Source organism: Rhinolophus sinicus, linkage group LG05 (assembly GCF_036562045.2).
Source record: "Rhinolophus sinicus isolate RSC01 linkage group LG05, ASM3656204v1, whole genome shotgun sequence".
Taxonomy (NCBI): domain Eukaryota; kingdom Metazoa; phylum Chordata; class Mammalia; order Chiroptera; family Rhinolophidae; genus Rhinolophus; species Rhinolophus sinicus.
This window is the reverse complement of record NC_133755.1, coordinates 98,070,081-98,082,512: the sequence shown is the minus strand read 5'-3', so window position 1 is coordinate 98,082,512 and position 12,432 is coordinate 98,070,081. Positions and strand designations below refer to the sequence as shown.

General features: G+C 46.3%; 2 protein-coding genes across 3 annotated transcripts in view; both read left to right on the top strand.

The window, feature by feature from the left end:
- The first annotated feature begins 5,799 nt into the window (after positions 1-5,799).
- On the top strand, positions 5,800-8,121 carry LOC141571664 (uncharacterized). The gene is made up of 3 exons (XM_074333072.1): positions 5,800-6,529; positions 6,644-6,765; positions 7,487-8,121. The coding sequence occupies exons 2-3, from the start codon at positions 6,693-6,695 to the stop codon at positions 8,119-8,121; spliced, it is 708 nt and encodes a 235-aa protein (XP_074189173.1). The 5' UTR covers positions 5,800-6,529; positions 6,644-6,692.
- The window catches only part of TRAM2 (translocation associated membrane protein 2), a 76,896-nt gene continuing 72,487 nt past the window's right edge, over positions 8,024-12,432 (top strand). For both annotated transcript variants that reach the window (XR_002137614.2, XM_019734701.2), the window contains exon 1: positions 8,024-8,283. Coding sequence is in view for 1 of the 2 variants with exons in the window: in XM_019734701.2 (XP_019590260.1) it covers positions 8,164-8,283 (120 nt within the window). In the remaining variant the exon portion in view is untranslated. The remainder of the gene's footprint in view (positions 8,284-12,432) is intronic.

Genomic DNA, 12,432 nt, shown 5'->3' with positions numbered 1-12,432 from the left:
CCTGAACACGGGGCTGTGATCTAAGAAACAGAGCTAGGATGAATTTCAAGGGCTCATGACAAAGGTTCACAGGGAGATGCTTACATTTAATCAAGATAGCCTCTACCTTTCTCCCCAGTCTGGGAGAGAGCAGCCCAGGGGAGGCAGACACAACCCTTCGTGAAAACCTTCTTTCCACAGAGTTCTTGCTATTGAAATTTTCCTCGATATGATAGCCCACTGCATCACAAGGGGGCCATTCTGATAATTATTGCTTTCTCCTTGAACATAGAAAAACTAAGGATAAACATTTTTGTGGGCTGTTTAAGTTTCCAAAATACTGTCCATCATAAGCTCCCCCCAAATTGGAGAACTCAGTGAAAATCAATGTCTGGAGTTGTTCCCTTGCTCCCCACTTATTGTACTCCAGTGTTTTTTTTGTTTTGTTGTTGTTGTTGTTTTGTTTGGTTGTGGGAATTCTGACTGAAATTTACTAATTTCTAATGTCAATTTGAGCCGTGTCTCTTTATAAAAATGCCCCCCTCTTCCCACCTGAATGTCAGGTGGCGCATTCGTTAGTCATCTGGAATTAATCTGTCTCTAGCTATATGAGAGCTGGAAAGAGGAAACGGAGCAGTGGTTAGGGCCCCGAGCTGTCAGAAGTCCTGGTTCCCATGTCTTACTCTGCCATCGAGTCACCAGCTGACATTGGACAAAGGACTTGGTTTTTCTGAGTTATTGTCTGTCTGTTAAAGGAGAGCAGCATGGGGTGCAGAGGGAAAGGCTCCTGTCCTCGTCCTAACTCACCAAATCCTTATTGACTGCAGCAATTTCTGGGCATTCCTTTATTCCTAAAATAAGGGGAGAGGATAGATGAGCTTTAAGGTAGTTTCTGATACCTGGAATCTTAATTACACTCAGCACATATTTAACATATGGAGCCAATCATTTTTAACACCCTGCTCCTCTATATGGAAAAAAAAAAAGTCCAAAATCATCATGACACATCACATGGCATTTTGTACTCTGTTTCACTGCTTTTATTTTATACAATAGAAGCTGCAAGTGGTCACATAAGACAGAATTTAGTTATCTGCTTCTTCATCTTTAAAATCACTGTGCTGTCATTGTTTCAAATTTGCGGTCCAAATGCAAGATTCTGGAGTGCTGTAGGGCTCGAGACGTGGCTGTGCTGGGAATAAGCTCAGATACTTCCAGTTGGATATGAACTTATTCAAAACAAATATGTGTATCTGAGACCACAACTATCAGGGTCAACTGTATATATGAGTTCCTAGGCATAACTTGCAATTAGAATGCAACATTTATTAAAAATAAATAGTAAAATTATGCTAAATTGAAACTTACATATATGTTGAGACTCAACAGTCACTACAATAAATACTTAGCATTCAGAGTCAAAGATGTGGGGGAAGGAGAAAGTGTTTTTATCATTAATATTGTTTAGAATTGTCAAGGTGACAGTAAAAAAGCAGACCAATTTTTAGTCAGTTTTATCATTTACAATTTTTTAAACTGTGAAATAATTTTAGATTTATAGGAGAGTTGCAAAAATAGTGTAGAGACTACCCATAAACCTTTCATTCAGCTTATATAGCCATGCACATTTATCAAACACACAGAAAATACCATTAGTAAAATACTGTTAACCAAACTACAGCCTTTATTTGGATTTTAGCAGTGTTTCCACTGTTGTCCTTTTTCCAGGGTTCTATCCAGGATACCACATTGCCTTTAGAGGTTTATCATTGTTCTAAAATTCTTTACAGATCATGCAAGCCTCTGGTGCGTGCTCCCCCAGCTGACCACCGTGCCCTTGGTACACCACTGATTCCGCTAAACTGCTGTGATATTGGGGGCAAGAAGATCGGATAGCTGTGAAGTTTTATCTTTTGGCGAAAAAGGCCGTTGAACCTGACCCAGTATGCTGGACTGCCAGAGCACGAACACCCCACTTTGTCAAGCTGGGTATCTTCCAGCCAGATACTCCAACAGTGACTGTTTGCTTTGTGACATTGGCAAGGCTCATGTGCTGGGTGTACAGAAATCAGAAAACAAGTCCTGGTTGGGGGCAATAGTGTTGTGTGTCCTGTGAGGCAAAGAAGCAAACATATTAAGAGTAAAAAGCCCTGAAAAAATCACGGTGCAGATGCTTCTGGGTGCCTGCCCCATACCAACTCTCCCCGTTTTTCTTGCCATCAGGTGTTTTTGTTTTTCAATTAATCAATATTTATTGAACCCTACAATATTCCAGGTGCTCTGGGCATTATTGATAGAAACAAAACAAAGATCCCCATGTTTGGAGCTTGAGTTCTAGCAGGATAGAGCTGAATTAGGTTTCATCACAGGATGTGTTAAACAGGAGTATCGGAGCTGTTGACGCCCAAGGACATGTTCACATTTAAGCCCACAATATGTTTCTAGCAGCCATATTTGAAACTTGTAGATATTCATTACATACATTCACTTGTGAGACTTCTTACAGCAATGGTGCCATGAGAATTTTTAATTTGTTCAGATAAGGGATAACCAGGATCTTCAAAAGAGGCTGCAACTCTCTTCAGCCCCTCCTAGGATGCCTTCCTGGTGAAGTTAATCTAGTCATGTCAGTTGCACTCACCTTGCCAATGACTGGTTTAGGAGTGGTCATGTGACACAATGCTGGCCAATGAGACATGAGGAGATTCCATGGTTTCTGGGCAAGTTTTCTTCACACTTCACAATGCTCCTCCTCTTCTTGTCTGAATTTTGGTTCTTGTATGAAGGATAGGATGTCTGGAGCTGTTGCAGCCACTTTATAACCAAAAGGGATGACCCTGTGACAAAAGCAAACTCAGAGTGGCAAAGTGGGAGGATAATAAGACTCTAGTCTTCGATGAATCACTGAGGACTGATGAACTAACTGAGGACGTCTTGTTATGTGAGAAAAATACATTTTCCACCTGTTGGGGCTAGTGGTCACATTTATGTCAATAGCATCTCTCATTCAGTCATTCATTCAACCAACACTTGATAAGAACACGTGGGACACTTGATGCTGTTGGAATATGAAGGCAAATGGCTGGATGCTTGCCCTGAAGGGTCACACCATCCGAAATGGGGTAAAACTCAGACAAACACACTAATTGCAGGAGAACCTGCTGCTACCTGAGAGGTATCCACAAGGTGCTGTGTGCACGCCTCCAGACTAGTGCCTTGAAGACAGCTTTGTGAAGGAAGGGGCACATGCTCTTTCTCTTAGAGGATGGTTACCTTTTAGGCAAAGGGACATGAAACGAGGGCCTGTGAGTGGAGCACAGACACAGAGAGGGACAGATGGTGCCTACCTGATCAGTGCCATGCTTTAGGAAGCCTGAAAGGGTACAGTATGGTCCAGCAAAGAGAACTTTGTGCTGAACTGCTGGTCTGAGTCTTGATTCAGCTACCCACTAATTATGTGGCCCTTGGTCATTCATGTGTCTCAGAACAGCTACAAGAAGGGATTGGTAATAACCATCTTGCCTCCCTCGCAGGGCAACCATAAAGTGCAATGTAAACGTGAGAGGTTATTATCTCTTCCACCTCTAGACGTAACTATATATTCACCCATTCCTAGGTCCCTGCCCCAGCCTCTCAAGAGTTTTCCTTCCTCCTGTTGTTGGAGCTACTCTCTCGTCTTCTTGGTTTAATCACTGATCTCCTGTACTTCTAGTATTTTCCGTATTTCAAATCTTCTCTCTCCTGGGTGTTTCTTCTCTATTTCCAAACATGCTCCAATCTCAAAAAGTAAATATAACTCAAAGATCCTTCCTTAGATTCTCTATACCACCCAAACACCATCCATTTCCCTTTTTCTCACCCAACTTTCTAAAAGAGTAGATGGCTTTCGCTCCTCCTGGTCTCATCTTCTACCCACTGGTAAGCCCATTCAATATCCAGTTACGAGTGGGCTCTCAAGGGCCGTGATGCCTGCATCCAGGGGCTTCGTCTTATTCTCATCCTGCCTGATTTAACTTGCCCTTGTGAAATGTGTGTGTCATGGCTTCCTCCACCCCACCCTTTCCTTTTCCTCCTCCTCCCTGCTCCATGTTTGGGTTCCCTTGGATGTTGAGCTCTCGGTTTTTCTTATTTCAGCACACTCTCCTGGGAATGCTTACTTAACCTTACGGCTTCAATAGTCCCATTGCAGATGAACCACAAATACCTTTAATTCTGGTTCTCCCTCCCTAAATCCAATCCAACAGTTTCCAAGTGACCTATTGAAGTGTTGATTTGGATGTCACGTGACTCCTCAAGTCCAGCTTATTCAAAGCTGAGGCCCATCTTCTCCTCTTATGCTTGATGTTTCTCAGTTGGTCCATTTTTATTTTTTAATGGTCCCACCATCATTTTGTCATCCTAGACCAAAGTTTTCACTCCTCCAACTGTATTTCTTATAGGAAAGCAGTCACCAAATCCAATTAATTAACCCTTTAAATGTCTCTAAAAACAGATTTGGTTATGCATAAAAACTTCCCATTCCTTCCCATTGTTTGCAGAATAAAGTCACAATTCCTTTTTTTCTAATTTTTTTTAGCTTTATTGGGTTCTAATCGACAAATAAAATTGTAAGATATTTAAAGTATACAATGTGATGACTTATATATGTATACATTGAAAGTCACAATTCTTTTATATCATGACATTCAAAACCATTACAATCCAGCTCTACCTTAACTCTTCATAATTCATCTCCTATCCCATTTCTGCATTCTCTGTCAGTAAAATCCTTCTAGATAAAGGTCTAGCCCGAATGTCCTCTTCCCTATGCCCCAGACAGAATTAAGTTTACCTTTTCTTCGCACTCATAGATTATATATTTCAACTTGTTCCTTGAGTCACCATCGTCACAGTGAATTGTAATGATGTCTCTATCTCTTCTAAAAGATTATAAGCTCTGGCAGGGTTATTAGTTACCTCTTGCTGCATAATAAATGACAAGATTTAGTGACTTAAAATAGCAAACATTTCTTGTCTCACAATTGCTGTGTGTCAGGAATTTGGGAGTGCCTCTTACCTGGCTGGATCTGGCTCAGGGTCTCTCACGAGATTGCAGTCAAGAGGTCAGCTGGGATTGCAGTCATTTGCAGATTTGACTGGGGCTGGAGGATTTGCTTCCAAGATGGCTCACTCATAAGCCTGGCAAGTTAGTGCTGGTTTTCAGCAGGGGGCCCTGCTTCCTTGCATGTGTACCTCTTCATAAAGCTGCTTGAGTATCCTCACAGCAGTGCAGCTGGCATCCCCCAGACCAAGTGATGCAAGACGAGAAAAAGGAGAAAACCAAAATACCTTTTATGATCTAGTCTTGGAAGTTGCACCATCACGTATGCCATATTCTATTTGTTATAAGTGAGCCATTAAGTCCAGTTCACACTCAAGGGGGAGGGGAGATTTGTTGCCACCTCTTGAAGGGAGTCATATCAAAGAACTTGAGGATGTATTTTAAAACGATGACACCTGGGTTGTCTTATGTTTCTGTCTCCAGTAACTAGCACAGTGTCTGGCACTTGGTAGGTACTCAGTAGGCGTTTCTAATGGAATGGCGTGTTAAAGGAGAAGATATTAGAGGCAGGCTATCCATGGGTAGTGAGTGTGGGCCAGGTGAAGAATGGTGGAGGTGGGAGTTGGTGGGAGATTCTGAGGTCAGAATTCATAGGCTCCATCACTAATTGGATGAGAGGGGTTGGGAAGAGATCCATTTTGGGTTGAAGATGGTTTTGAAACTAATACTTAGAGATGGCTGTGAAGTAGGCATCTAATAGTTCCTCCATAGGGTTTCAAGGTAGTGAAATATCAAACCAGGCATCTAAGGACCCTATGTCTAATTGTTCATTTACATTTGAAAGGGCCCAGGGCTGGCAGTCAGCAGTATGGGCACTGGTTAAGCTTTTTCCTTTCCTTTAGGTTTCTTATATGTAAATGTGGAGGTGTAACAACTAACTGTCTCCCAGGACTTTCAGCCTAAACTCTTAATGCTAAGAGGTTGACTACATCCCACCTTTTGCAAGAAATTCCCACCACAACATCCTTTATAAATGCTCATGGGGAAACACTAGGGAACTATTAGTTTGAACCATCTGAAATGCCGGTATTCCAGTTTTGATCTATAAAGAAACAAAATTCATAGGGTTCAACTTAATAAAGATGGATGCAGTTTGAAAATTTGAATACTAAGGAATAAAGAAATAAAATGGAGTCACTACAGTCAAGCTACTAAATTACTAAAACCAAGTAGGTTGAGGTATGAGGAAATGATTCTATTCTTGTTTTATAGCCTGGGAACTTCAACTTTTGAACTTTCCAGTCCTGCATCAATGCCTGGATATACATCAAACCTTCAGATAACCCTCTGATTATCCCCTGAAGGACTAAAGAAAGAATGTTCACGTATCCACACCACTCCATCCAGGTCCACTATCCAGACCACCGGTCGTCTAGAGGATTACCATCTCAGGCCATTCCGGAGGCTAAGGATGAAGGACTGATTCTTCTCATGAACATACTTTTGACTGTAAGAACCCTCAGCTTTTCTTTCTGCTTCGGGAACACTCTGGGTATTGCTCAGTTGTGTTTCTGGTTTGCAAACCCCAACACCCTTGACTAAATCTTTATCATTTATTTCTAGCCAAAGCCTCCTGATTCATTTAAGTTTGGTTGACAACACCTTTTCACAGATGGAAAATGGAGATGCTCCAGAATTCTTGATCTTTCTGTTCTTCATAACACAAAGGTCCAACTTTAAGAAAGGTCAGTCTTGAAGTTAAATGAGGTTTAGTTCAATATAGGCATCATTCTCTCATTTTCTTGTTAGTTAAAGGAATGAAAGACTGAAGACAGTATACTAAATATTGAAGTCAAGAAACTCAAGATGTAAAATTTATCTAGGAACTCTTTAAGTCCCGTCTCAATCACGTTTCCTACACTGTACCATTTTTAAGAAATTGTATTTACTTAGAAGTGAAATAACTATGGGCCTAATAAAAGAGTGAATACAAAAATTAATAGTTCTTTGTTCATTTTGTATTTTTGCACATCTAAAAAGTGTTTAGTTGACTCCTTTATTACTGGTGGGAATAAATCCAATTATTTGCCAATATAAATTAAATTATGAAAACTACCTTGTGTAGTTTCCCGGAGTACTTTTAAAACTTAATATTAAACACTTTCAACGAGAAAGTTCTTTTTCTTCTTCTTCAGTGTTTATTCTTCCACTTCTTCAGATCAATTAATACTGAAGGTACGCTGTGGGTAGGACGTGTAAAACGAATTTACACTAGCTCAAGTCTCAAAAGTTAAGAGAGCAAAACTGCACCCATCCATCCACTCCCCACATTTGGAACGCAGGCTCCCCAGGCAGAGTCTTTTTGTTTGTTTGCTGCATAATCCCAGCAATCTGAATCGTGCCTAGCTCACTGCAAGCTCTCAATAAATACTTGATTAACCGTCCATTCATCTATCCTCCATGCAGGGCGCTGCGGGCAGCGAGAAGGCCGGCGTGCAGATTCTCTCCCTGCAGCGAACCTACACTATTCTCAGCGCCCCGGGGCCACAGACAGCAACCCCGGGAGTTTCCGGCTGTTCGGCCCACCCCTCCGCGGGCCCGCTGCCTCCCCGATCCTTCCCTTCCCGCGGAGGAAGGAGCGGGCGCCGAGCAGTGGGAAACCTGGGCCCACTTCCTGTCCGGGCAGGACAGGGCCAGGCGTCCGCGTCCCCTGCGGCCTGCTCGGTCAGCACCGGAGGCGGCAGAGCCGCAGCACCAAGAATGCGATGGGGTGCAGCGCGGGTGCGCAGCAACGGGTGCCCGGGCCGAGGGGCACCGGGCCCGCGCTCGCCAGCCCCGCCCCCAGCGCGTCCCCAGCGGCGAGAGGGTTAAGCGCGGGGAGGCGGGGCCGCAGCGAGCCCTGCGCGCAGAGTTGCGGGCCGCGGGTGGGGAGGGGGCTGCGGCCGGGGGCGGTTCCGGGCGGCGGGGGCGGGGGCGGGCGGAGGAAGGGGGCGGGCCCCAGAAGTTCTTGGGCGCTAGGCCGGCTGGCGGGAGGGCGAGCGGGCTGCGGGCCGGCGGGCGGACCGGGCCGGGGCTGGAGAAGTTTGCGCGGCGGCTCGTGAGCGCAGGGTGCGGGCCCCGCCGGCCGCTGCGCGCCCGCTGCCATGGCTTTCCGCAGGAGGACGAAAAGTTACCCGCTCTTCAGCCAGGAGTTCGTCATCCACAACCATGCGGACATCGGCTTCTGCCTGGTGCTCTGCGTCCTCATCGGGCTTATGTTCGAGGTGAGCGAGACTGGGGAGGGGGTGCCCTTTCTTGTGCGCCGCCCGGCGGACCCCTGCAGGTCTCAGCGGTCCTTGTCTGAGCTGGAGCGCGGGGCTGCCATGTACGTTATCCGCACCCCCGGCTTTGTGCACTGTACCCCCCTTGGCCTCTTAGTCAGCCCAAACACCACCTCCCCCCAACCCCCAGCTCCGCGCTGTGCCAGCCGTGCCCTGCTCCGGGGACCCTTGGGCACCCACTCTATTCTGCAGCTCCCTCTGCAGCCCTGAATCCTAAGCCTGGCCTCGAATCAACCGCAGCGCTGCCACCCTGGCCCGACCAGTGGGGTTTCCTTTCTGGTGTCCGGGAGCCAAGCCCGGAGACTCCCAGACCCGCAGTCATTGCACAACTCCCTCTCCCAAGCAGTGGCTGCCAGCTCTTCTGGGCTTTTCCAGTGGGAGGGAACCCGACCCTTTCCCACCTCCCACCTGATTTTCTCGGTCTTTTGCATCCTTAGTTCTGGAACGTGCTAGGGGTCTTCACGTGTGGCCCTGGCCCCATCCCAGCAGTGCCCTTCTGCCTTCCTCCCGCCTGCCCCCTCTCCGTTTTTTGCTCTTGCCTAAAAGGCCAGTTTTTATATACCTTTTATCACTCTGTGGACTGTTCCATGAGGTCCATCTGTGATGGACCCAGAGCTTCTTCCCCCGTTACAGAGCCAAGGAGAGGGATGGGGATACCCTCATAACTGTTGGAGTAGGGCAGAGAGGATGGGGTCCTACCCCCAACAGCAGTGTGCGGGTGCAGGCCTCACAGAACAGACTTTTGTAAGCCCCAGGGAGTCAGGATCCCAGGGGTCTGATGGGAAGGACTCCCTACCCCCAAGAGAGAGGGAGAAAACTGTGATATTCGAAATTGAGAAGAACTAGAGGAAACATTATAGGGCTTGCTGCGGGATATCTTGTCTCAAGAGTGAGATAGGTGAGTGACACTCCCCTTATTCTCACAGTGGTCTTCTCTGTGGCCTCGCCTTGTCCTCCCTTCTGGGTAGGGTTGCTTATCTGCATTCTTAGGAATGGGCTAGGAAGCTGTGACCATTTGTAAACTGCCTTGGAGATGGAGGATTCCTACCACGTTTCCCCGAAAATAAGATCTAACCGGAAAACAAGCCCTAGCATGATTTTTCAGGAGGACATCCCCTGAACATAAGCCCTAATGCGTTTTTTGGAGCAAAAATTAATATAAGACCTGGTCTTATTTTCGGGGAAACAAGGTAGTGTGGCTAATTTCTCCTTCTGTATCTGTCTCCACGTTCCCCGTCGCCTCTCTAACGATGAGTAGGGTCCTAATTGGCCCGTGAAGTTGCCATCAAGCTGGGGACATTTATATGGCCACCAAGACAGGGTTAGATGTGTGAATGTGTACTTCGCTGGGATTCAGGGTCTGTAGGAAATAAACCTGACACGAGGATTGGGGTCTGCTCTCCAGCTTTTGGTAGTGCTTCTTTACTTCAGCCCCCCCACTCCTTTCTCCCAGGCTACAGCTCTCATGGTATATTGGAAAGGACTTTGTCAAACCAGGGTTGTCCCTGTGTCCCCGTCCCTGCTCTGTCACTAGTCTTTCCCTGCAGCCTCAGTTTCATTTTCTGCAGCCTCTGTTCTTTCCCTACAGCCTCAGTTTCCCCGTTGTTAAAGAGTTTGGTAAAACCTATCTTCTTCATGAGATGATCGTAAGGTTTACTGAGATCATGTAAGCAACAAAAACCATAACAGATTCTACAAATGTGCCACTGAAGCCCTGTTATTATTTATCATAATAATAGCTTACCGAACTAAGACAGAATTTGTTTTATCCAGCCAGTACCCTCTGTCCTATTTCTGTCCTATTTGTATCTATTTGCTGTCCTCCATTCTAAGAGGCCTTCCAATGCCATATCACCAGTCTCGGAGGGTGTGGTTAGAAAGACACGTGACAGCTGTAGACCTCACGGCCACATGCTTTGCAGCCAGCAAAGTCTCTTGTGTAGCCTTATGGCTGTCTCTACGGTTTCTGTCACTTGTTAAGGTTTGTGGCTCTACCTGCTTTATCTTTACTCAAAAAGAGCTGCGTAGTGTTTGAGCTTGGTACCTTCTGTCCTCCCTGGCTCTAGAATCTTAGAAAGTCCAATGGATTAAATTAAACCTGGAACTCTGTGGGAGTTGAAAAGTGCTAGGAGCCCTTTCTCCGAGTACCTGACAGAGAGAAAGTGCCAGGGTGGAAAAAAAACAAACCAATAAAAAAACTCCCCTCCTCCCCATCTTGGGACTGGACTGGGGCATGTGTGGAAAGAGCCCTGGCCGAAGTCCCTGCAGGTTCCCTCTTCCCACTACCCTCATCCTGTAGAACCTTAGACCCACACTTCTGGGCTTATAGGGTAGGAGTCTCCTTCTCTGCAAGGTGCATTGTGGGATTGCCAGTGTGTGCTGATCTGGGAGAAGGAAGGCTGTGCAGAAATTCCCTTACGAAGGATGCGTGTTCTGCTGTGCTGGGTACGTAGTAGATCCTACCAACTTACTTTTGGGGGAATTCAGATTTTTGGAACTCTGTTCTCCCTACCATATAAGAGCAGAAACAGCTCAGTTACTTGTCTAGGGACCTCAGAGAAACACATGTGGGCATCTTCACATTTGGAATAAAGTCGGGGGTGATACTTCATAACCCAGCACAGGACTTACTAGGTGTCACTTAGGGTCTTCTGGGTTCTCCCTTGGAGGTGTGGTGTGTATGTAGGGCTGCATATGGGGGGAGCAGTCCAGCACTTAACACACTTTTCCCTAGAAGTGAGGACAGAGGAGGTGGAAGAGGAAGGGGACAGACAACGAGAGAGGGGGCAGGCTCTTGGGTTTCTAAGCTGGGCACAGCTCGGATTCCTTCACTGAGAAGCTGAGTCAGGAAAACTCATTTATAATTCTTCCCACAAAGGGAGTCTCCTGGCCACTCCTCCTTCGGGGGTCCCCTGCCCAGTCTCTGCCAATGAGCTGGGCCCCTCTCCTCTGACCCCAGGCAGCCTCAGCCTTGGGTCCTAACTGGTCTCCATCTCATTCTTGCCATGCCCTTTCCCCAGTTCACTAGTCAGTTCACCATCGTTCTGAGGGGCTTTCATTTCCCCCTCAGGGACCCCAAGACTTCAGTTCTGTCCCCTGGGAGATGACTCCACATTCCTTCCTTTGGGATCACTTCCTTTTGGGAACACACATGAAAGGGTGACTCTCTCTCCTCCTTTTGGCTTAGTTTTGGGCCATGCTAAGATACCTTCTCCCATTTCCAAGGTACGGGGCAGGTTCTTTCCCCCGAACCCAGGTTTTCTTTCTGTCCTGCAGGCTATTTGGAATAGAGCTGTTGTATGCAGCCACAGCACTGAAAAATGTCAGGAATGTGGAGCTTTATTTTCCCCCTCCTTCCCTTCCAGCTTTCTCTTTCTTAACTCTGCTTTCCCGAGAGGTGGTATAAGGGAAGTTTTCTACTCAACAGTCTGGTCCTTCAGTCCTGTCTCAGGTGGAGTCTGGCCTGGCCATCCTTCAGGGTGTGGGAGGCCAGTTGGGTGTGTGTGTGTGTGTGTGTGCGTGTGTGTGTGTGATTTGAAAGCAGTCTCTCCACCCACCCTCTTTCCCTTTGCTTTCCACTGTCCCGTTCAGTGCCACGTTTCAAACAGAAACAGGCAGGGAAAGGAAACTCTCATTAGTAAATACAGAATGAGAAAAGGGGGGTTCATGGAACAGAGAGAAAGCTACTTACACATTACTTCTAAAATGTCATTTAGAGACAGAAACTTTGTTTACTTTAAAGCTCATTTTCAGACAATGCTGGTCTTGCAGCAAGGAAATGTTTCTAAAATTCTGGGCCCAGTCATTTGTAAGTTTGGTTCCTGTTTGGCCTTTAATGACTTAAGGGTTTAGGACTTAGAGGAATTTTTGGGTAGTGGCTGGTGTTTGCATTTTAATTGTTTTGGAGCCAAGTGTGTAGAGCTACCTTTTCTCCAGGAACCACCTTCTTCCCTGTTGCTGACAGACTGCAGGCTAATGCGTTTGCAGCATGTACAGTGGGAGCCCATTGCATCACACCTGTTAGCACCTGGGTTCCTTGGCACCAGTTCACATCCTCCCAGACATACCTCTAGGCAGCATCATACAGGGAGG